This window comes from Falco peregrinus, chromosome 13 (genome assembly GCF_023634155.1).
Source record: "Falco peregrinus isolate bFalPer1 chromosome 13, bFalPer1.pri, whole genome shotgun sequence".
Classification (NCBI taxonomy): domain Eukaryota; kingdom Metazoa; phylum Chordata; class Aves; order Falconiformes; family Falconidae; genus Falco; species Falco peregrinus.
In genome coordinates, this window is record NC_073733.1 from 9,819,924 (window position 1) to 9,845,791 (window position 25,868).

The 25,868-nt window shown below is 43.8% G+C and overlaps 1 protein-coding gene across 2 annotated transcripts in view; it reads right to left on the reverse strand.

Moving 5' to 3' along the window:
* Positions 1-25,868, reverse strand: part of MAMLD1 (mastermind like domain containing 1) — an 83,434-nt gene that overhangs the window by 30,146 nt on the left and 27,420 nt on the right. The window contains exons 2-3 of one of the 2 annotated variants that reach the window (XM_055818149.1): positions 3,285-4,554; positions 2,848-3,071 (exon numbers count right to left, since the gene is read on the reverse strand). In XM_055818149.1, the coding sequence (XP_055674124.1) occupies positions 2,848-3,071; positions 3,285-4,554 (1,494 nt within the window). Of the gene's footprint in view, positions 1-2,847; positions 4,555-25,868 lie in introns of both variants that reach the window. The other variant, XM_027788082.2, reaches the window with a different exon arrangement.

Here is a 25,868-nt window from a genome sequence, read left to right on the forward strand (position 1 = left end):
ACCTCTTGCTCAAAAGAAGAGAGTACTATGCCTTCCTTTTAGAAATTTTAGTCACATTTACAAACACACATGGACAGTAAGGGGGTGACTTTTAAACACTAAACAACATTCCAGGAAACACTGTGATTTTTCTTTGAGCAAATGTCTGTGAATGAGGCTAAACCAGGTGATTTGCCAGCAGAAGGTTACTAATTTTTGAAGACACAGAAGTTGTCTCCCCTGTCTTCTGAATCTTTAACATTTTGCCTTTTAATGAAACAACTGCCCTATGCTTGAAAAATCCTATTCATCACCTGCCTCAGGAGAGAATTAGCACCGAGATTCCTCAAAGCTCAAATTCAGCTCTGGGTGCACTGCTGGAAATCAAACCCACAGGCACCAGAGCTACTTCACTATAATGGAGTAAAATCGGTACACAGCAGGTCGAGTCCAAAACTTCAGGATCAATGTCTCAATGTAAATAAGAAATCTACTGCAGGTAAGTAACAGTTCTACATGCTAATTCAAAGAAAATTACCAAATATCCCATAATTTTAAGGTTTCCTACCTATAATATTTTTTTCCATGTAATTTTTCTTCTAAATCAGCACTCAGGATCCGTTTTCTTCTATGGGATTAGCATTAAAGTTATAAAAACCTAACAAAATGTTCCACTCCTGAACATCCACCATCTTTCTTCAGCAGCTCAACAGACTGTGAAACTGAAGCACTGTCATCCGGTGTATAATTATTGTAATAAGTCTTCCTTGTAAAATGAGGGGGGCATCGTAAGCTTACCTAACTAGTCTGAAAATGTAAAATGCTCATCACCTGTAATCATTGTCTTAACTGTCACTGATCTTTACTGATAGCCACCAAACTATAACAACTCTCTCTTTGGTGGTGAGAATCAGCTGAAAATGCAGCACAGGCAGAGCACTAGGGAAGTTGCTGGAAGAGGGGCTATTTCAGCCAATTAAAGAGACTGACTGCAGGAATTTTTCTTCTTTTTTTTTTTGGCTAATCAATGATGTAGGGGGTTCAGAGGTGTAAGAGCAAAATGCAAAGCAGGGAAAACTAGGGCACAGGAAGCCTCAGGAATCCAACAGGGATGTGGCAATTCCACACACCCAGCGGTGGAGCCAGAAAAAAAGCCATATGCTCAAAGTTTATGGACATTTGATCAAAAGCAATCATGTTACTGCAGTTAACGACTTACTAGCCATCATCCGAGATGTGGTAAAACACTGTGAATGTATTCTTCACCCACAGTGCCTCCAGAGTAGAACATTGGATGGGCAGTAGTTTGTGAAGCTGCAGCAACTTACTCACTCTCAATCGCACGTTCACTCATACTCCTAGGTCCCAAGCGAGCAAGACCGTCTACTTTGTGTTTAATTTGGGTCCTACTGACCCAAATTACAGGGTCCTCACATGCTTAAAGCAACAAAATTGCTTTCAGGCCTTTGTTGAATCAGGGGCCTTACACTGATAAGCCTTTAAAGCGAACTATACATGCCATATCGTTATGTTGCATGTTTGGATAAGCAGATTCAGCACATCACCAGCCCTCCCCAACTGTCTGTTTTAAGCTGCTGTGTTGAAGCAAGGGAGTACTGAGCATGTAGAACTTGGAAAAGACTGAGTTGATCCTGTGGTGGCACAGTGGGAATGCACCTCATTGATTTACCACTAAGAAGCTAACATTTCGTAACTATCCCCTTATTTCTCATTGCTATCGTAGGACAAGGTTACACCAAGTCGCGTATATTAAAGAAAACCACCTCTGTGCGAACCAGTTAGCAGGGAAGAAGAGCAAAGAAAACCAGGCTCTGGAGTGTATTCCCCAGCCAAGCGGACCCTAGCAGAGCTTCAGTGATCAGTCTCTGGTTTGCTGGGTGAGAAGTGTTTCAGTGCTTCGTGAGGAGTTGCTGGAATGCCTGTCTGCACAGGCAGCTTGAAGGATTCTGCTTCCACAGAGCTGGTTCAGCCTAACAAGGTACTTGGCTTTGGTGGTGAGGTTCCATGCTTCCTACTATTCTTCCTAACAAAAAGATAGCTATTTATTCCACACACCCAGCTGCTCTCAGACTGAGTCCCCAAGCCCTTCCTTGCTCTGACATCCCCACGCACAGCAAATCTCTCTTACCTGGGGCAGCAGTGGACACTGCTTCGCACCTCTCTGCAAGTCTCAGGGAGAAGGTTGCTGGAGAGAAATCAGGGCTGTGCTTCACTCCTGCTAGCTGCATTTTGTATTTACCAGCTCAGTTGGTATCGCAGATCAACAAAGGGTGGGGAATGGCCCTCAGCCAAAGCAGGGCATTGCTTCTGACAAATGCTAGTAACAAATATTTAAAGTCTGCCTCTGCTATTTGGGAGCTGTACTGCCTGACCCGCTGTCCATGAAGGAGTCGTGTCTTAACTTCACTTCTCACCCCACCTGATCTTCTCTAGCCTCAGAAGCATAACACAGAGATAAATTTGTTGAAGGACACTAAGAAAGAAAAAGACATTCCCACTAAAAGGATGATGGGAAACGTGTTACAGGAATGCCTCTACAGCTTACAACATAAGCTAAATAAGAATACCACCTATACGCACAAAAATAGTGTATTTGAGTGGTACAAGATGTGTTTTGCCTAACAGCACAAAGCTCTCCACTGGGATAGAAGAGATGATGCATGGTGGAATTACAGTACATTTCAACTGGAGTAATAGTAAATCATGCCAGATTGTTGTTATTGCCTTGTCCGTGCACACCCCAGAAGTTTAGCGACGTCACATTTGAAACACAAAGGAAAGCAAAAATAAGAAAACAAGTGACTCAATATTTTCACATAAGCCCTGTAAGACAAGAGATGTTCTCACCTGTCTGCCTTGAGATGGCAATGTGGCAGGCTGCACATGTCTCTGCATCCGATGTGGCTGCATCAGCTGTCGAAACTGCTGCTGGAGAAACTGGCTGTTGTTAGCCTGCTGGGACTGCTGCGTGGCTGGAGGCGGCTGCTGCTGCTGCTGCTGCTGCAGATAGTGAATGAGAGACTGCTGCCCTTGTCCTGCTGTCAGAGGTGACATCTTTTGAGTAGCTGACTCTGAGGCAAAGTGAGACAGTGGTTTGGTGTTATTGAAAGAAAACTGGTCTTGGCTAACAGGGCTCTCATTCACCAGACCCGGCTGTAAGCTACTGGATGGCTGTTGCATAATTATGTTCATATTTTTGGACTGGTTAGTAGTCATTGATTTAAAAAGCGAGCTCTGCATACTTGTGGGGTTGCTGGTGGGAGTGATGTTAGAGATTAAAGTACCTTGAGGACTGAAGGGCTGCTGATGCAGAGCTGGGCTTGACAGCTTTTCTGGCCTGTACGGTGGAGAAGGTCCAGTATTTGTGGAGGCCATGCTGGCAACCAAGTTGTTCTGTGGACTTTTAATGTTGTTGGCTGGTAAGCTGGCTGCTGTCAGCGTGGGCAGCATGGAGCTCTGCGGGCTGAAGGGCTGCTGGTTCAGAGCTGGACTGGAGAGTTTCTCAGACCCATAAGGAGGAGAGGGGCCATTGGATGGGGTGCTGCTGGAAGTCATGCTTGAAAGCAGAGTGTTTTGAGGACTCTGAATGTTGTTCCCTGGTAAATTATTAGCAGGCATGCCAGATACCATGACGTTTTGAGGACTGAAAGGTTGATGGTGTGGGGATGATCCTGCCCTGTAAGGTGGAGAGAGACCAGGAGGAGACATAGTTGGCCAGCTGGGAGCTTGTACTTGTTGCTTAGTAGTAGATACCTGCTTGCTAGCTGCCAGCTGCTTTAGCTGCTGAGCGTGCCAGTTGGAGCCAGGTATGTTGGGTAAGGGGACTGGCAGCATAGGTGGTGGCTGGTTCTTGCTCTGAGCTGCTGTAGAGATGGGCGATGCAGCAGGTTTGTTTGAGGGAGGAACTTGGAAGTTAGCTCCAGCAGATGAGGGTCTCATCTGAGGAGATCCTCCACTGGTTGGATTGCAGCCTGGAGAAAAATCTTTGTTAGCAACATGGTTCTCCAAGTGGGAAGTCTGTGGGGAGGACTTTGAAGTGGTACTTATGCTTGGCTGAGAATGACTCAACCCAAGTGGCTCTTCAGCCTTGCTGCACAAAATCTTCTCCAGATCCAGGTCATTGGGAGAAGGATCAGGCATTTTCGTCAGCTCTTCCAACAGATCTTGCAGCTCTTGGTCCATAGACTGTAAGCTGTTTCCTTTCTCATCATAGTGGACAATGTTACTGTTTTGCCCTCCTATTGACCCCTTCTGATTTATTTCCGTGTTGGGTGGCACTGAAAATGGGGAACCGATGCCACTGCCATTCATGTGATTGTTTTCAAGGAGCACTGGATGACCTGCGACTCCCAGGGAAGAAGCGCTGTGACTAGTGGAGAACGGAGAACTTTGCATTTCTGGACACGCCACACTGGGGTTGGCACCTTGGCCCATGGCAAGGTTTACGTCATCAAGACAAAGTCTTTTACTGTCATTTGGGAAAATGACATCAGGCACGCCACTGGAGGCAGGAGAGCTATCATCTTCCAGTTTTCTTTTAATAGATCCCTGTAACTGTGAAAATAAAAAAGGAAGAAGAAAGGATCCGTTATTGACCTTATTCTAACATGCTCTGAAGCTCCATACTATAACGCTGGGCTGGAGATAAAGAAAATTAAATCATACAATTAAAAACCCAACCACGCGAGACAAATTCAATCAGGGTTTAAGTGGGTGCAACTTCACTGAAATCAAAAGACTAATTGTCAAAATCTAAATCTCACATGTTGGCCTTAAAACAGATGTTAAAGCTATAAAATATTGTCTGTCATGTGAACTGTAATAGAAGTTTTTTTTAAAATAGTTTCTGGTACCATTTCAATTAAGACATTATACTCCCTGCATAACAAACATGCCAACATTTTTATGGTAACATTTTCTAGGTCTAAATGGCAGATTCGAATGAAACCCTGGACTGAATTTAGTGACCTTCTGCCAGTGACTCGGATTAAACTCAGACCTGAGACAACTAAATTGTTTTACATTCTTTATAGGCAGAACATCTGAAATAACTGGCATACTTTCTAAAGAAACCAAAACAAAACAAATTATCGACTATCTATCTAAACAGACTTTCAAGCTTCCTAATCACAGATGTTTTAGATTTCAGAAAGAGTAAATAACAGCTAAACTTCTTAATTTTTGTTTATTCTTCTAAGTCTAAGGCAGTATGAGCTTTGTTCTTTTGAAGGATTCTGCAACCCATTCATGAAAATGGAAGTATTTTCAAAATACAATTATATAAATACTTTGATCTACAAGAAAAGGTGTAGTTGTAAATCCACAAATCTTAGGGAAAAAAACCCCTGCCTTCTACATATAAAGAAAGTGAAACTGAAAACAATGCTTCTAGTACTAGTTTAGTGTGATATGGCAATCTCTTCCAAATAGTCATCTGTGGCTTTCAATTTTAACAAGCATTACCTGTATGTCATAGGATTAAGCATCCATTAACACTGCTGCTTCGAGTTAAGGGAAATAAATGTTATGTTCTTGTTTGTCAATAGCGGGGGGTAGCATTGACAAAAGATTCTAATCAGCAATAGGGAAATGAAAGAAAGTCACCGCTCCTCTAAGCCCTCTCACAGTGAAGCCTCTCCCAGCTCTGGCCCACAATTGCAAATGCTGCCAGTCATCTAGTACCATGCCAAAAATTCACACCTAATAGCAGCTCATACCACTAGAAAAGTCCCCCCATTTAACCCTGGTGTAACCAGACCCACTCTAGGGCTGTGGCGAGTATGTCTTAACTTCTAAATTTTACACTAATCATTAAGCACATCGCAGTTTTGCCTAAGAGTCACTCCGCAATGGCCAACGACTTCGGTGCTGTCGGAGCGGTGTTGCAGGACTATCACCGCCGAGTGCGCGGGGGCTGCAGGGCACAAGGTGGGCACACCTTCTGCAATGTGCACATGAAGGTCAATGTCCAAATGGTCAACATCCACCCCCCCGATTCAACCTATCTTCAGGCAATTGACCACAAACGTGCACTGTTCTGACATGGGAGAATATGGGAGAGCTGCCCAGCGGCTCACTCAGCCGGACTCACCCAAGTCCACACACTCTCTCATCACTAAATTGGTGGGCAGAGAGAAGATGGCAGCTTTGAGCCTACAGTTGCTTAGGCTATAGGTGTAGTTTAGGATTTGTATTGGACATTGCCATGCTAGTATCCAGCTTTCACAGGCGTTTGGAAGAGTGTGAGAGGATACAAGTTAATGGTACATGAGCATCATGGCAGATGGAGAAGCAGGTCTGCATCCGACAGAGAGCTGCTGATCACCTCTTAGGAGTCCACCTACCCTCTATCAACAGCCACAGCAGTTTCGAATGGCAGCGTGGCAGAGACCTTTTTACATGGGCATCTCCCCCTTACCCCCTGAGAGTTCCCCCTTACTAGGGGAATCAGTTCTCTCCTGTGATCGCCAGTTGCATTGCTTTAACATGGGTTGCACTCAGAAACCACCGGCAAGTGAGAGCCGATGCTGAACGGGGAGAGCTGCTGTCACTGCAGTGTTCGTGGGTTACCTGACAGCCCCCTTCGGCCACAGTCCCGTGTGTGCTTGGAATTGTTGCTCTGCAAGAGCCTGCCTTTACATCATGGCGAGAGACAGCTGAAGCATCAGCGATTTGATTATTCCTCTGGGCTGATGAGGCCAAAATTTGCTTATCTTTAGGAAATGGAACAAGGCCTAAATCTTCTCCCAAGTGTTGGTCTAATGATGGATGAAATTGTTTTCCTTCATTTTCTTTGCTAAAACTAAGCCAGAGTTGCATGTTTCAACAGATATTGCCCTGCGTAGGCTGAAACATGTTGGTAGCGCGTAACTACATATATTTAAACCCAGACATGTATAGAGAATCTTTACAGGGGCTTCACACATCCAAAATAAACACAGCGTGTTCCCAAGTTGCACCCTGGGAACCTTCAGGCAGGAAGCGGTGGGGGATCTCCCACACTTGGCCAGCTGACATGCTGGCATGCGTGTCCCTGCCAGCGCTTCTTCTGCCATAGGACATTCCTATGCTCTGAGTTACTGGGGAAAAAATTTGGGCTTTCTAAACACTTTGAAAAATAAGTTTTTTAACTGTTGCACTGGGGAATAAATGTGATGGGAAAACAAAACTCAGTTTCCCCAAGACTACTACTAGATATGTTTATATATCTAGATAAAATAAGGCCATAGCTTTCAGATGGCATGGGCATTCTGAAACTGGGACAGGATTTTTAAATAGGATGCTGTTGCTTAGCCCTCGTGAGAAGCCTGCCTGTAAGAGAGGCAGTGCAATTACCTGGGTGTCATGTTCTCTTGAAAAGCAAGAGAATCCTGTTTCCCAGGTGAATATTTGCACAAGGACCATAAAATATGGAGGACCAATTTCCCTCGGTGCAGGCAGGTATAACACCACGCAATTTAGGAGCATTGCTTTTGTTTAAGATAGATTCGACTACAGCCCCAAATTTGAGAAAGATACTCTCCATAAAGCAACCGAATTAATCCTAGGATAGTTTTGGTTAGAGGGGATGCCTGGGTATCATCAGCCCTCTGCTTGAAGCACATCACAAATAAAAAGAAGTAGATGACAGTATTTCATCGGGCACTGAAGTATGAAGTATCAGCTGCATAGAGAAGAAATCCCTCCTTGGGCTGGCTGGGCTAGCTGAGAGGTTTGTTCCAGTACTGCCCACTGGAACAGAGATGGTTGTTACCCCCATACAGCATGCTCAGTGCCGGCGCCGTCTGTGAGGATCCAGCATTTTTCTCCCCAGCTCCCAGCCACTGCTCTCCATCAAGGTGCCAGCGTGGCAGCCCTGACCAGTGCAGGGGACAGTAACGCAGTTTTGTGTCACAGGGACACTGGCTGGCTCGGACATGCTAACAACAACGGTGCCAGGACATCATCACTGAGGCACTACAACTTTCAGGACCAGGAGCTCCTGACCTAACTAAATGAAGAAGCTGCTTGTTGCAGATCATTCATTCAGTACTCTCAGATGCCTCAGGACTAACTTTTTAAGGCCTATCTATCCTTTCCTAGACTCTTCTCTTACTACAAACTTTTTTTCTGCCTATTTCCTTCATCTCGCCCTGGATTCCACAGGAAGGAGCTCATTTATTCCAACTCATTTTCCTCTTCTTCAAGAGGGCTTAATGCTATTTGACAAAATCAACAGAAACAAGAGCAGCACCAAAATATTTTCTTCCACTTTCTCTGCTGATTAATAACTGGGCAGCTCTGTTTCAAACTGAATACCTAAGAAGCAAATAGAAATATTTTAGAAACACGTAACACACACGCTCGCTCTTAAGCTGGCTGGAGGCTGTGGCTAAGTACGGGAAAGCTTCATTCGTGTGTGCAGGCAAGGACGAAGCAGACAGGCAACAAAGGGGCTCTTGCGACCTTGTCAAAATTCATTAAAGTGCATTAGCAAGCACAGGCTAACTTCTATTTGGAAATACCTGGGAACCAAAAGCAAGCCCTCCAATTCAGACAATGTCTGATTATGAGTCCTCCATTATCTCAGGTTTGCTTTTAAAAGTGAGAGTGCCATGATCCCAACACTACTGTCCTCTCAAAACCAAGAGGCTGTCTTTCTGGGAAAGACCCAAGTTACAAATGAGTACCACTGCTAGCTCGCAATGGCAGCGTAACAAGAATAAATAATAACCGTTTACTCTGCTCCATCCAAGGCAGCCATGCAGCTGTAGTTACAAACATCTAATTTGTCACACGCTACCTCTTCGCGCAGAACCAATCCCCTACGTGTGGGCAGAGTGCTCCGCAGGCTGCTCTTGTGCAGGGAAGAAAAGAAGAAAAGGTGGACTCGGCAGGAGGAACTTGTCCTCGCCTGTGCTTCCTCCTAGGCTGGGCTCTGTGAAATTGCCTGCTCGGGTGGCTTTTGGCATGAGGCACCTTTCAAACCGAGGAGGTGGCGCTGGCCTTGAGTAACTAACTATTTCTCAACAAAGGGAGAAAGGAAAGCTGGAAGTGGCAAAAACTGAGGCAGAGAGAACAAATTGTTAATAAATACATACTGTGGTGGTTCCATTGGGTTTTAACAACCAACTGAATGGGCACCTCTGGACTGGCTCCCTGCCTGACTGTCACTCAGCCTTCCTCCTTTCTTTAATGCAACAACTGTCCTCAGCTGCCACTCCAGCTCTCCACGTGAGCCAGGCTGCCCCGTGGCCCTGCTGCCAGCCCCTGTTAATTCTCCAGCCATCACTTGCTCCTTTGCCTGCACAATATCTGGGAGGAAAGAGCCACTGCAGCCTGCTCAGGAGAGCTTTCTTTTCCCAGCCTTGCAACGATCCCCCCTCCACCAGAAACGAGCCAGCTCTAACCAGAGGTTCCTATTTAGGTCAACGCAATGCAGAAATGAGAGAGGAAAAACACACGGCGAGGTATTTCTGTGCCTCTTCCTGGCTTCTGCAGCCTGTCAGAGATTCAAACCTTGATTTACAGCAACCGCAGGGTGCTGATTATTGATCTGCAACCACCCCACCCCGCTCACTGCCATTCAGAGATCCAACCTACAGCAGCGATTCCCACACCTACGTGGCTTCTTCGAGCAAGAACCAAGCCTGACGGGATGCTACCATTTTGAACCTGTGTCTGTAAAGCCTGCACTGCATTCTCCTCTGGTGGCCAGTCCACCTCTCCCTGTCTCCAGCATGCACCATCATTGCTGGAGACTCTCTTGATGTAGTAGCATGAAATCTACGGATCCGTCACTGGGATCTCCAGTATGGGAGTCGGATAACCTTCTTTCACTGGGAATCTCAAGACGGTTGTAACTCTTGGGGAATTCCAGGTGTTGGCCTTTCTGTTTGTTTGATTGAAGAAAAGAGGGAAACGATGGTAAAAGGAGCCGGGCAGGTGGGGAAAATGTCCGTCTTACCACAGATACTGGATTTGCTAACGTTGTGGCAGCTTTGCACAAAGCCTTTCAGAGCAAGGCACCGGTGCCTCAGAGACCTGGGGAATCCAGGTCACCAATGGGCTGCTAAGAACTGGCATATCTGAATTATTTTGACAGAGAGAGCATGTTTAATTTTTGGTGGAAGGGCTGAGCAAGGCAGCAGGCCAAGATGAGTAGAAGTCTTTTTTTCCAGTATTTTTTCAAGGTACATTGCAAACTGTTTTCCCATCTCTGCAAAGTATAAAACCTGAATCCAGGGTTTGCTCAACTGAGCTGACCAGAGAACCCATCACTCTCTGTCTCTTTCAAACACTAGAAACTGCCAAAACTGGAAGTATGTATTTGCCAGAGGCAAACTATTTGCAGCATTCAGCGATCAAGACTTCAGTCTCTGTGGCTTCAACAAGCTTCAGCGAGACCTATCTGCCCATCAGCCCAAAACGTTTCTATCTGTTCTGACAAAAACAGTCATGTAATGAGAAAATGAAACTGGCAATTTTCCATATAAAACAAGAAAACTTCACAAATTTTTCTCCCACGCCTTAAATACACAATTTGGAAAGGTTTGTGCTCTCTATCACTCATTTATCCACTCTCTAGATAGATTTTAATGTCCTACTAATCTTTGAGGACAGTTCATGACAAAGAGGTGAGAATCTGACTGTGTGTTCGCAGGCTGGGAAGCAAATCTGATATACTATTACCTTTTAAATGGCAGCAGTCACTTGCATCCCTGCTTGAACTATCAGATGTGCCACTTTCAGTAGCAGGCTGGCTTGCAGACGAGCAGCAAACCCCAAATGTTCACGGGCAAAGATCCCAGTTAACTACAGCAGAACCTGGCGCTGCATTAAGTGCATTTAGCACATCTGCACGTTCCCATTTGTGCATGCTGGCTGCAGTTTGGTAACAGACACTCACATGAGATATCTGAATCCAAGAAAACATGCCTCCTGCTGACCAGTGAGTAACCAAAGCAGTTCACGACTATGAGGAACATAAACTATGCTTTATCAAAGTCACATCTCAGGCTACAAGGAGAAGTCAAGGAGGCTCAAGCAATTAAAAGTACCATTCACTTTCTCCATACTAGAGATTAAACATAAGCTAAACCCACATTCTTCCTGCTGCTTTAGGCTGTTTGACCATTCTGATTTCAGGCAATTTCAGCATGGATGGACGTAAAGTTGTCATTTCACATTGTCAGGAAAGAGATCACATTGTGATCCCAAGCTACCAGAGATGTGATTCACTATGTTTAAAAATAATAATGCCCTGACTCCTCAGCTAAGGAGTACCAGAGTAAAGTCTGGTTTGGGGTCTCTTGGGTATTTGTAGGCTGCAAAGGTGGCAGATCTGTTTGTAATGAGGTATGATAGTGGAGAAAGGATTATGAGTAAGGAAAATTCACAGGGTAGATTTCCTTCTATTCACCACACACAGAAACAGGCAACTGGAAGAAGGATGCAGGAAAAGGAACTGGGGATGTAAGCAGTCATTTTAACCATGAAAAGACAAGCTAGCTTGTATGCAAGATGTAGATTATTTTTACCTGAAACTACAGTTTCTCCCAATTTATAATGAAATCTGCCATCTTTAAAACAAGTACATTAACAATGATTGGAAGTTGCTACTTAGGCTATGCACATGTAAAACACCTCCTGATCACCACTGGTACATTTGTAGAACTTCATCTCCCATCAGTACAACAAACATCAGTTGACTTGATGGAAGCATGCTGCAATCCTTTGCCCAGTTACTGTCACCACTCATTGTGATCTTCTCCAGTTACTTCCTCAGTAAATCAGGAACCTGAAGCTGTGTTAAAAAAGAAAGAAGAAAATGAGGCACGTCTTTTTCCTTAATAAAGGTGGTAACGCTCCCTGTTCTGAGTGAAAAAAATACAGTGACTAACAGGGCGGTTGCTCCCATGCCTGTAGGCATCACCTGGATCTGGGCTGACAGACCACCTTGTGTACGCCACCAGGGGCCAAGACAAGAGGTTTTAGTTGCTTGCACTGCCACTCCAGAGCTATAATCAACTCCCTTTCCCTGTTGCATTGCTGCAGTACAACAGGTCTCTTGTTTGACTGTTGAATATACATGAAGTTTCAGACGGTGACTGCCGACTGGGCACTTTCTTTTGCCTCTGTGGCTTTGCTCCCCAAGTCAGCATGCAGCATAGGAAGTAATCCCGGCTGCAAATACTCAGAACTGCACTACTTAACCAGTAAGCACTAAAATCCAAAACATCATGACTCTACAAAACCGGAAAGATGTGATCTTACAATAAGCTTAAACCACAGAAACTAACAGGAAATTCAACCTGGACTACCAAGAGCCCAAGGTATTAGGGTTTTTTTTCTTCTAAATCGTAACAAAAAATTAAAGAGAAGGAAATACTACAAATATGATTTTCTCATACCGATTTGCGTGAATGTAGTTAGACTCATAATGACAGAAATATGTGTGATCTATATCCTGCTTTAAACTGGAACATCTTACAGGCTACATAGCAGGACGTTTGCAAACAAGTTTTTTTCTGATTACACTTGTGTAAAATTACAGGCAACATCACTAACGTCTGGGTGAAGATATCAATGGAGGATCCATTCCAAGGAGAAAAAAAACATAGCCAAGAATATACTTATTTTGCCATCCCACAGAAGGCAGCCCCATGCAAGAGACCAAGTAACATTCACTGTAAATAAAAGAAAAAAGAAAAAAACCCAAACCAGTAGCTTTGCTACTTTTCAGGTCAGACAGAATTACCAGTCTCGTTTAGAAGGCACCAACAGAGATCTGCCCTATCAAAACAAATGTTCAGAGCCTTCCCATCTTGTCTTTCCTTAGCAATTCATCTGCTTTCAGTATTAATGACACTGTTAAAATGGAAATTTTTCCCGGAGAAAAATTGCTGTTGACAAATGGATCTGGAGGAACAGGACTACTGCTTGCTCCTGTGTTGTACTGCTAGCAGGAGATCTCTGTACAGATGCCTCTTAATTAGTCATCTGAAGACTTACAGCAATCACGTCACGCATATTGTTTGGCTGTAACTTCCACATTCCATTTAATGACAAGTGTTATTAACTAGACAGCTGAAGACAGAACAAGTTCTCTGCCTCTCGGTTTTTAAGCTGTAGTACAAGAGCATTTCTTTCATACATGGCTGTAAATCAAGATCAATCTCAGACTCAACGCCTTTCCATCAGTATTACCTCATCTTACCTCAGTTTTAATACCAGCAGTATTGTTTTATATCTTTTTTTATAGTCCATTAATTTCAAAGTCCTATGGAACACTTTGCAGTAATTTTGTAGACTACATTAATTTCTCACGGCAATAGCTAGGCTGGAGAATTGCAGATCCTCTCCACTGAGCAAAATGTGATGTTTTTGCTGCGTGGGTCCACCAGGACTTGAAGGATATTTTTCTCTCTTCTTTTTCAGCCCTTAATACTAGCACAGTGATGCAATGACCACAAGTTAATAAGAGCTGAGAGTAAGAAACAAGGCTGTATATGTTCGTAAATTATGAGGTAGGTTTACAGTTTACTGGACAACCAGGTAAAACCCAGTCTGACACTTCTTTTCTGCTACGTATTGCGTTATTGGAAGACTTACTCCTGTGGTTTTATCAAACTACACTTCCATTTTGTCAAAAGGTATGGTTGGGGAATTAACAGCCTGGAGGCAAAGCCTTCAATTAGGTCAAACCTGGGGCCAAAAAGCTCTCAGGTTCTCAGAACAATAAGAAACAATGGGATTTCAGTCAGCAAAAAAAAAGGCATTTTTGCTTCAGCAGCTGAAGTACTCACACTTACTCTCCCAAAGAAAAATAGCTCAAACCTCACCTCTGTGGCTGCACCTGGACGCGGACACCGTGGCTGCAACCCGACTGCTGAGCAGCCTTCTGCTTGCTCTCTCTGCTGGAAAGCAATGCATTACTGTGCCCAGAGCTCTCCTCTGGGCTAGGTACAGGTCACAACATTGAAAAGAGCAGTTTGAGGTTTCTCCTAAGAGGTATCGGAAAGTGAAGTGCAACTCTTCAGAAGGATGGAACAAAGGGGCAAGGAAAGGAAACGTCCTGAATGGCTCCTCACCTACCCATTCACCCTGGGCCTTTGCTAGCCTCCTGGATGTTCCTCTACCTTTCAAAAAAATGAAACCATGAACAGGATATTGATTAATACAGACCCATAAAAACAAGCCTCACTTAGATTAAAAAGATTGTCAGTCTACAAGCCTCTCACTAAACATGGGTTTAGAGAGAAGTCTTTATACAGCCAGAAGCAGAAATATTTCGTGAAGCTGAAAAGTCTGGTAGTAAATGTTTAATTTGTTTCTGACAACTTCATTTCATCCTGCCACTTTCATCTTTACCTACACAGCAACGCCACTATTCTCGGCGTGCATTAACTGGAATAGGAATACGGCTCATTGGCAACACGTTATGTGTAGGCTTCATTCCTCCTGGACCGGTGAGGTGACCGGAGCAGCATGCAGCTCCGGCTCCTACAGCACACACTCTTTGAATGGTATCTGTTACTTACCCAGGGACTTTTAGAGGCATTTTGCAAAACAGTGCTACTAAAAGCCCAAACCCAAACCCAGAACATCACTCCACCCCTGAAGCCCCCGTTCTGTATAAAGCTGTTGAAATCCTGGCCTCAATGAAATAAATATTTTGGGACATTGACTTCAGCTGGGGTAAGATTTTACTCATTGCTCTTTCAGTATTAGAAAATTAAATGTAAACTAAAAATACACAGCACTGGAAGAAATTCTCTCCAGCAGAAAACTCAATGCTTCAGTTACCCAGTTTTTAACCAGAGCACCTCTTGACTTGCTATAGATACCAGTTCCCCTCTGTCCTAGTAGCAATGTTAATCACACATTCATCACTGCAAATTGACAACATAAATGCTGACTTGTGCAAACAATGTTAGAGAAAATGGTGTTCTTGCTGCAGAAGTGAATTACACAGCCTTTCAAGCTTTCTACACTTCTCAGTTTTATGTAAACTCTAATTTCTAAGCCTTTGTTCTGCCTTTAAAGGTCACACAGTTGAAAGCTATGAAGCATAGCATGTGTTCCCACTGATATTAAAATACTGTTTACTAAATCATGCATACAAATGTAAAGAAGAAACTGTTTGCAACCTACTGCGTTAATAAGAGATGATTTATCAGACAACACAGTTCCAAGTATCAACATGTGCAATGTAAAAATCTGATCTTAATCACACAACGTGAGGGTTTTTTGTTGTTTTTTGAAGTAAAGTCTCCACATTGCCATGCAATCACACTAACTTCTGATGACACCGTATTTGACTGATTAAACTCTTAATCTTGCCAATGCTTAACTTCAGGAATACAAGTGGTCTTTTTAGATTCGAGCATATGATTGCACATTTGCAAGATCAGGATTTCATTTGCATATTCAAATCGCAAAACTGCATCTTGCCTTTGTCTGTGTAAGGCCAACTATAGCGCTCCAAATGCTAAACAACCACCGTAGAGTTGGACAGTATTTTTAGCATCTCTATGGTGCACTTCTATCTTTAGCTGCTGTGTTCACAAACAATCCCACAGGACACTGCATAGCTAACATAGCTCGGGCTCTTCATCACATTCAACTTTTCTCCCAAAACATGGTGAAAGCAGACTCTACAACAAGCCAGTTCAGGACCTGCCAAAGCTTCCCTAGATGCATTGCTTTGAGCACAGCAGAAGTATATCAGAGTACTAAAACATGAAAACATTAGGGCATTCTGCTCTGGAGTGGCGATGGAGCTTGCTGTGACTTCCTCCGGGGAAAATACAGCTCTACACTCTGAGTTTGCACTGTGCAGATAAATCAAGGAGGACAGGGAAGGATTTCTGCATGTTGTTTCCTAGCAGGATATGCCCATGGGTTCATGGCAAATTTCTGGTCAAAGCTTAACCCTGCAAGAGAAGTTAATAATTGAACTTGCCAAATCATCACAATTTCTAAATCCAACTGCGTCTTGTTTTTACAAAGAGGCATATTAAACCAGTGAGCCATTTTATTAGACTCATGCTCATGTAACAAAAACATGTGTTAGCTCTTGAGTGCCAAGTATCATCCTGGAGGGTTACCAATCCCTGTTACAGATTTTGTAGCCAGACTGCAGTTATCTGTCATAACAGAGGAGGTAGTTTTGAATACACAGAATGAAGCAGGCTGCTCGGTTTGGGAATACTTTACATGTCCTGGTCTCTTTGTAAAACTCTAGGAAGGAGGTGTACTGCAGGGGGAACAGAAGAGCTTGAAACCTACAGCTGCCCGTGGTGGGACAACCTTGAGGAAGCCTCCTGGATGGCTGGGGCATGGCCCCAAGCTTATTTCTTCAGTCCCTAGAGGAACTTTTGAAAATGGCTGCAGCAGCACCAGCTCCAACTCACAGCTGTAGCAGCTGGGTGAAGTCTGAGTGCACAGGAAACATTTTTAGAGTCATCTGTGTGAGGCGTTTCAAAACTACAGGTTTACCACAAAGACAGAAAAAACTCATCATGGGAATGGCAGTATTAATCAGATGATTGACCTTTGAAGCTTTGAATCTGAAATGCTTTCCACACTGAGCTGGAGCTGCATATGGAGACAATAGCCTCCGATACCTTGATTTACAGAGGAAGTACTGATGGAATCCCATATATCCTGTTAATGGGGAAGGGAATTATGCAAAGGAACTATTTTTTTCATTAAGTGCCTCAGCTGAGGTTTGCAGAGGAGCCTAGACACTTGGCTCCAATTTAATTCTAATGGGACAAAGTAACCTGAAAACCCTCGGAAAACCTTAGACCCTGTGAGTGCTTCACAGATGGGCTTCTCATTTCCCCATTTACACTTATCTTCTCGCCCATTACTACATGCTACCGAACACTGGGTTATTAAAATTATTTAAATGATAATGGGACTTCGTAAAGAAACTGTGTTCATTAGCTTCCTCCACCCTGCCATGGGTATGGCTGTATGTCTGGGAGGTGTGAGAACCGGGAACAGCATCAAGGCTAGGAGGTGCAGCACCAGAGTAAGACAGAGATGCACAGGGGGAGCAGCCAGGCAGCAGTACATACTGTGCACTACACCTACAATACACATCTGCGGTATTTGTTCTTCTTTTTTTGGTCAGAGTTATTTTTTCCCTTTCAGCATAGCACACATTAAATCAAGGATATCACAGTTATTAATTCAAAGTGCTCACATTATGTAAGATGTGCATCAGGTTAAAGAGAAAAGAAGGAAAATGACAGGTACTTTGTTTTTCCTGAGCCCTTTCCTACAGGATTTAATTTTTAAATGTGCAAAGGCTTCCCTTCCACCCAGGATGTGAGCGGGTGGCATCCTGGGGTATGGTCCTCACCCTGCTAAGGGCTCCTCAATTGAAAATTGTGGGTTGCAAGACATGGCCCTTACAATGAAACAGTATTACAGGAAAACTCACTGCATACTTTCGAACATCAACAGTAAATTACTCTTCCATTTTCTAATACAGACACGATGTCTGGAGTTGAGCAAACACATTCTTGAAAGGTCAGAACACTTAAACTGTATGTATCTAGTTTAGGATGAAAAAAACCACCCTGTTGTTGCCTTTTAGTTATGACATTTCCGTTTACCCACAAGAATTACACTACTTCCCCTAAAAGTTTTCAAGCCCAAGAACACGCTTTTCTCCCAGTTTCAGAAAACAAAGGTAAAACGCTTTTTCTGTATTAACTTATCACAGCTGTCACTGAATCCAGTGATTTGTCAAGAACATGGCCGTTCCCAGAGGGCTGCAGCCCCTCGTCGCCTGCGCAGGGACCACCCGGCTGCCTTCAGGAAGGGGCTGGAGGAACCCGACTGGCGCGGACAGCGGCTGGTGTGACCCAGGTGAGCCGCACGTGACCGTTGGCACCAAGCTCTACAAACCTGAAAGAACTAGGAAATCTCCTAAAATACAGAGCTGGAGGGCACGTAGCTCTTTTTTTTTTTTTTTTTTTTTTACTTTTTTTTTTTCTGAAAGAATAGGAGGAACTTCCTTTCGGTTACAGTTACACGGTCTAGTGAGGATATAACAGCCCTAACGATCAGGAAACAACTGTCATGTCCGGATGGCACTACGGAGTGTTACCGGGGAGATGCAAGGACCTGGCAAACTGGGAACAAAAGTTTGGATTTGCTGGAAGTGCTCTGATCTGTCGCTAAACACAGTGTTGTGTCCGCCTTCAAGTTTCAGGGTGTTAAGGGAATTGAAGGAGCAGTGGTTTAACCCTAGCCCAAAGCGGTGAGGTTCACCTCATTTCAACAGGGTTGCCCGAGATCACTTCATCACTTTAGACCGCATTCCTTCCCTGGGGCTCAGACATCTCAAAGCCAAGGCTGCACTCTGGGACTAATTAGTGCGGGTGAGCACTGTGTTAATGTGACCCACCGTGCTGGGCCACGCTGGGACCTCAGCAGGACATTGCATGTCCTCTGCCCCAGTAGCCTCAGCAACCTCAAGCTGAATTGCACCGAGAGAAAGTCCCCTTGGCTCATTTAGTGCTGGTGAACAGGGATGTCTCAAGCATGGTAAGATGACTGACCTCTGCAAGAAATGACAGCCCCTGGGGTGGAAGGTGCTGAATTCCAGCTGAGAAGCACTGACTGACTGAAAATGCAATGGAGACAGAAACAGGTTAGCCACTAAAAGTGGTTGAGGGGAACCAGTTTATTTCATACTGACACAGAGGCTGTCAGGTACTGCTTTGTAGAAGGGAACACGGCTTCTTCAAATGGACTAACTTGAACACTTCCAAGTGCTTACCATGGCTGCAACTCCTCACCTCCATCCTTACCACTATGCAAAGCTCCTGCCAGCTTAGCTTTGGTCCTTGACAGCATTTTCAGCATTGCATCACGAGTGCAGATATGCATTTCACAAGTCTCCCATTCCCAAGTTCCTAACAGAAAGCCAGCTTCTCTTCTGAACCAGATTTTCAGCGGAGTCCCTCCTTGTGCCCACCAGCATCACTGACACCGCACTGTGGCACTGCGTGTACCCAGCCCAGCACATCTCATCCCACCGCTGCGGTTGCTTCGGAGGAAGAGAGCTCCAGTTCTTCAAAACGAACCTACTTCCTAGTGTCGCTTGCGGGGACTGCAAAGAAACTACCTGGTTTCCAGTGCTTCAGTCACTCCGTTTGCCAGATGTGATATAGGAAATGGGCAGGAAACGTCAGCCTTACGTATTACAGTAATTCTTCCCCTTCCCTCCATGCCACATCTGAGCAGCACACCGAGTCCTGACCTTGCACTTTTGAGTGCAGCCTTTCTCACACAAACATCTGAGTCACATCTGGAGCCAAAAACAAATAAAAAAGCCAAACACATTGCCTAAGTATTTTCTTTTAAATGAAAAGGGCTAACACCCTGTTTCATATGTAATTGTACTCAAATCTAAAACAAACTGCACATTTTTAACTGCATTAATTTTGTAAGATCAACAAAAATTAAAACACTCTATCTATTTTTTACTCCTTCTGGTACCAGTGTAAAGACTGTTAAAGACCCGATCTTTCTGGAGGTCTGTACAGATGTGAGAGGTGCTGAAGGACAGAAAAGATGTACTACGGTTAAGCACATGAGTTAGGAGGTTTCAGCTGTTGTATTTCTCCTCCCTTTGACAGTCTTCTTGCTTCCACTAAAAACTTCAAGGCAGAAAACCAACAAAGATCTAATTCTTCACCTTGCTTCTTTGCGCAATCACTTGGACAATGGATGTAAAATAGTACTTTTCTAACCTGGCAGCATTTTGTATTCACTTTATCCAGGTGTAAAAGACAGCATAAGGAGTAAGGAAGTAGAATCAGATACAGCATGTATTTCTTTTCCTCTTGAACACCTTAACTTGAAATATAATTTTCTTCTTTTTTTTGCCATTAATTATAGACAAACAGGGAAAGACAAATGTCAAGTGTATCTTTAAAGGAAAAATGCACCACGATTTATCAGACCTCCAATAAGAAAATAATCTCCTTCTTCCTGGATTAGTCCCATCTTTTTACAATAGTTGTCTTACTTTTTGTAGTTTCTATTTACTGCCAAGAAAACATGCCTTAGCATACCACTGGAGAATATACAGGTCCTAACTGACCATCCGGTATCTTCCAGATCATGCGGTTTGTACTGCTGATCCTTTTTGAAAAATCAAGTCTATATTATATTTGGTCACAACCCATGAAGAATTAACTTACAATACCAAATCTAATTTGAAGTATTTTGTGATAGTACACAAGAAGACACCAAAAATAACTCATGGGAGAACTGGGGTGACATTGGGGTAGACTTCTGGTTGAAGGATGCTTTCTCCTCCTGCACCGCACCGTGTGTTCCCTTACACGGTGTTTCCTGATTTTTGCAAGTCTGTTCTGTAACGAGACAGACACTAAGTCAGAAGTGTCAATATGAGTAATTCCCTGAAAATAAACTTTGCTCATTTACAATACAGCGTTTCTAACGTGGGACATGAAACTGAACTGTGGAGAAAGAGCTTATCGGGTTGCCTGCAAGCGAGCTGCACTGACGGCAAAGCGCAAGGCTCGATCCCTCAACCCAGCGAGGAAAACGTGATTCCCTGCAAGAGCTGCAGTGTGAGACAATCAGACGCCATGTCACCATGTTAGTTCACCAAGTGGTTGTGCAAGATGAGATTTTCCTTGTTGATAAGTGCCTCCTGCTTCCCAGGCAGCATGGGTGCCGGCGCCTGGCGGCACGGGGCTTTGCCGGGAGGCTGCCACTGGCAGCTCTTGCACAACGACTCTGGAAACCACCAGCTCATCAGGACTGCCCATTTAATTATGCCAAAACGGAGCTGCAATGGGATTCCTAGACAGCTCTCGCGTCACCACGGTCTGGATCTCTCATTGCCACATACTAGTTTTGGGTGCCTGGAAGAGGTTGAACTTTTTTTCTCCCTAAAATGCATAGAAGCTCATGGATTGAACAGGAGGCAAAGAGAACTAACCTCAAGTACATTTCCTTTACTTGCTAGTGGTTTCTGCTTAACTCCAAGGGTAATCCAAGAACAAGAAGGATTTTTTGTTACCCTTTAAAAATGTGTTTATATTTATCTCCAGGTGAGAAAGCAGCAGCAGCCTTCACCAGCACATAATATGTTCCTGGTTTCTGAAGCACATGGCTGTCAAACTACTAAATACTTTTAATAGGAACCTGGCCCATTAACAAGCTGAACCATCAAAGAGTCGCATGAGAACAGCAAACAACCCCAGGAAGAGCTGTTGTCTTTCCATGCTGAACAAAAACGATTTACAGTAAGAGAAAGAATGCAACCTGTAACGCTGCTTTGCCTCCCTCTCCAATGCATCCGCACACAACTCTCCCTTGGTTCCTGATACAAATTTAAAGAAGCAAAACTGTCTTTTCCTGTGCTTACTTGTTCCTGGGTGCTGCTTTTTGCAGATCTCCTCCCAGGACCCATTTTGCCACATTCCAGCACCAACTGCAGATTCCATTGGGTCCAGGCTCTCCTCTGCCTTTGATGCATCAAACACGTTTCTGTATAGGTATCTCAGTGCTCATCAGTAACATTTTTTAAAATAAAAATGGTCTTTTCTTCTCTGAAATGCATCTTTGTGATATTCTACACTCAGAATAATATCTATTCTGTTTTAGAACTGGACCTGAGCTGCTCCAACAAACTTTCCTGCTGATTTTAGTGGGTATTTCTCTGCATATCTACTCACAGTTAGGTCTTTTCAGAATTAAATGATTATCACATCTTTTATAATGATACCAGCACTTATTCTTGCCTTCAACATACCTGTGCATATAAAGAGGTTTTATTATTTCTGCACTCACTAAATTTGACTTGTTTCAAACCCCACATGCAATACAAATAACTGCAGTACACGGAAGAGAAAGTATGTGTCTAACACAAACATTTTTAATTCCAAAGCCTTAGACAACAATCGAGATAAACCTAGCATCAACTGCAGCGCAAGCTGTGCCATGCGATTCAAAGGGGGCCCTGAAGGTGCAATTTGCATTTAATGTTTTTGCCGTTAGCTCAAGCTTAAGGTGAAACAAAAACCCCACCTCATTAGACAGGTGGGAAAAACGGAAGGTGAAGTCTGGAGCACTCCTACTCGCTGCAGGAAGAACCGTGCTCACCTGACATGCAAGGCGATGCTACATCCTGTGACGAAGATCTAATTTCTGTAATTTTTATTTCTGAAAAAGGATCAATCCCCCACATTTTATGTATGGTCATGAAGGAACTCCTGACAACAGTGAATCTGTGTGCAATGCTTTCCTCAAATCTTTTGCCTTCCACATATAGGACAGCTGCTTTCCAGCTAAAGCACTGGGCTATAGAAATGGGCTGTTCTGATTTATAACTGAGGTGTTTAAAAGCAGGCAATCTAATTATCGACTTGATAGTCCACAACGTCTGCAGTCAGCAAAATTTAAAAAATGCAAAATATTGACGAGATCAGACAAATACATAATGAGGGAGTTATTAAAATGCAAATTGCCTGCCTTCTGGTACTCTGTGGTGTATGGCACAGGACCCCAGAGCCTGCATCTAGCCCCAGCCTCCCTCTAACTCCATGCTGGTTATGAAGTGGAAGAGAAACAGAGCTGGGGAAAATGAACAGGCAGAGCCGTCACAGCGCAGCAGGATGGACCCCCGCATCAAGGGGCCCCCAGAGAGACAGTGACTGCAAGGGAATGGGAGGCATTGCAATGTATAAGGAACAAGGAACAGACAACCCCATACACGCTGCACCGCAGACCTTCACAGGATTTCAGAAAGGCCCTGGCCACAGAGGGAAGCCCAAGAACAGCAGTTCAGGGCAACGTCTTTTTTGAGAGAACAGTCAGAAGTGGAAACTTTTTGCAAGTTGGTGAAACTTGACATCAAAACGCAAGAATTGGATTGCATTAAGATTTTTTTTAAAAAAAAAAAAAAGTCCAAAGAACAGATGTGATGGAAGTCTCTATCCAACCTGCTCCAGGATGCTTGGACTTGGCTTTAAGAAGAGAAAGCTCAGTGCCCTGCTCCAGTTTGAGAAGTCCCAGTTGGGAGGCGAAGGAGGGCACCATCACAAGCTGTGCAATTCCCTCCTTTCTCATGTCTGCCCCCAACCTTTTCTTCTCATTTAAATAGCCTTATAATCCTGTGGACTGTCTAGTATACGCTTGTTATTTCACCTTGCAGACGCATTCTTGTAAGTCTGACAGCTGTATATGTGTCTAGATGCCTATAATAGAACAAGTAAAATAATAGCATTCCCAGCTGTGGGCTGGATGATCTAAGCCCCCACCAGGAGAAATCTTTGATAGATATTATAATTTTATGCAATGCATTTCAATCATGTTAATATTGCTGTAACAATCTCTAAAAACGATGCCAATATAGGCGGTGACACCCAATTAACAGGCAGATACTAAGGGGGAGGTTAAATGCTAATTTCCTGTTGGCATTTAGCCTAAGAACTTCATTATGCCATCTTCTATTTTAAACTGTAGCCATCCCACCTTGTGCTGTGCTGCTGTCCGTTCTTAGTATTACGTGAATCACAGTAATTCCTTGCAAGACAGGAAGGGTCACAAGTGTTGGTGCTAGGCACCTGCCCCAAACCAGAAGAAAAGAAGGTCCCTGCCCCCAAGAGCTTGCAAAACCTCTGAAGCTAAGCTTTATCGATACTTGGAAGGAGCTCTGGTGCGGGACATTAAAGTGATGGTTCAGACAGATGGGTGTAGCTTCTCAGTGCTCCTAAGAAAGCGTCAAGAGGACAGGGACACTGCAGCAATGCAATCTCCACTGAATATTGCCCTTTTCAGTATCTGGTTAGGAGTGTCCATAGGCAGTGTGGAGTCAGGCAGTCAAAAGGTTGCTGAGCCTCCCTTGCCGTTAGCGAGCAGCACTGATACAAAGCCAGTTCTTTATCTCATCTTTCAGGTAAATAAAATCCAAAATAGATGGAGCTTAACACACACAGATAACAGCAAAGGTACAGAAACATTGAAAAATACTACAGCATACTTGAGGCTACAGCCAAGACTATGGTAAAGCTGCATTGAATTTGCAGAGAAATTAGATGCCTCGTTAACTGTGGATAGATGCACAACTGCCCAAATTTAAACTTCCTCTTTTTCCCAGCTCACCACAGTCATTACAAATCATGCAGCTGAATGAAAGCTGAAAAAGCACTTGGAGTTCGGCAATTCTGCTGCGGTGAGTCTAATAATAAATGAGGGAAGAGGGGTGGCAGCACTGATAATCTTCATATCAAAAACACATTTTCTGCAAAGCAACCTACTATTGTTCATATGTAAAATACATCATGCTGCTAGTAGGGAACAAACTGTCCTGCGTTTTAGAGTCATTTTATTACAGATTCTCCCTGATTGTGACTCAAAACCCAAAAGCTCCATGCATCCTTTCTTTTTAATAAATGCACAAGATACACAACATGGCTGGATTACGTTATGCTGCTCTAGACAGTGGTTTAAAATGCGGCATTGGAGGGATATTTCTACTGTGCAGTATCACACATAAATTATTAATAAAAGTTAAGGAATGAAAGCAGAGCAAAGCTTCATCTGTCCAACAGAAGTCAGTTCCTGAAACATGCTGAGCATCATCCCCCTGTTCCCAAGTCAAATGTGCTGGAGGCAGTATGGTACCCAGGAGCCCTGGTCCCTATGGTATCTCTTCCTGGTCTTCCCATCCTTCTCCCTGAAGCAATTAAAAACTCCTTAAGGCTTCTTGGCAAGCCAATTTTTTTTTTCTTCTGTCGCTCCCTCCGAAGCAACAATGCTAGGTGGGATTTAGTTTTGTAAGTGCCAGGTCTTTTTCCTAAAGCAAAAAATGTCCAGATAGATGTGAGCAGCCTTGACCACGTGCAGGGAAATCTAGTCCATTGCTTATCAGTCTATTTGGCTTCACACCAAGAGTAACACACTGCTACAAAGGGCCAACACAGTGTGAAAAAGGAGCTGTTCTACTAGAACACACTCCGTTAATTCTGGTTGAACTGACATTCTCCTAGGACAGCAGCTCAAAACACGTTTAGACTCTCGTACAAAGTGTGGCAGGGAATGGAACAGCAGGCTGGCTTCTCTCTGATGTCACTAAACAAGAGGTAGAGCAAAAAAAAAAAAAAAAAATCTCGAAAATCAAACGTAGGACAAACTCTCACAGCATCACCTTTCACCAAAAATAATATATCAGGTTTTAAACAAAAATCCCCACAACTGTAGCAGGAAAAAACCACAGAAAAGTAAAAAATTCCAGGCTCTCTACACTTACTGTAATCGTCCTTTATAAGAAGAGCCCTCTAGTTATGTGAAATGACATTACCTCACAGCCCCAGGCTCCCCGTGCTAGGCTCAGGAAGGAAGCAGACACACATCTCTTTAAGAGCCGTTTCCTCTCTGCTCTATTAATTTCAGAGATTAAGCAAGCCACTCCTTTGTGGCATAATAGAGCAAGATAGAGCCATTGTGTTTGCGGAGAGTCCTGCTCACTGTTTTTCCACCTTTGAGCAGGGGGATGCCTTAGCACTTTATTCTCAGATGAAAAGCCAGAAAACTTCTAGCAGCTCTAAAATCCCCCCTTATTTTTAATTACAATTTCAGCACATAAGAAGCCAGCAGCTTCATTCATCTCCCCAACCACTGACGAGCATTTCAGTGTCTCACTGACAATTCAGGATGGGGAAAAATCCCATTTGCATCAGATGAGGAATTCTCTTTTCAAGGGTCCTGAATCAACGGTACTTATTTAATCAGGATATTATTTTTTTTTGCCTGGACACACACATCCCACCTTCCTGTCCATCCCTGCAGCGTTGAAGCTGAGGCACTAAATATACCATCAT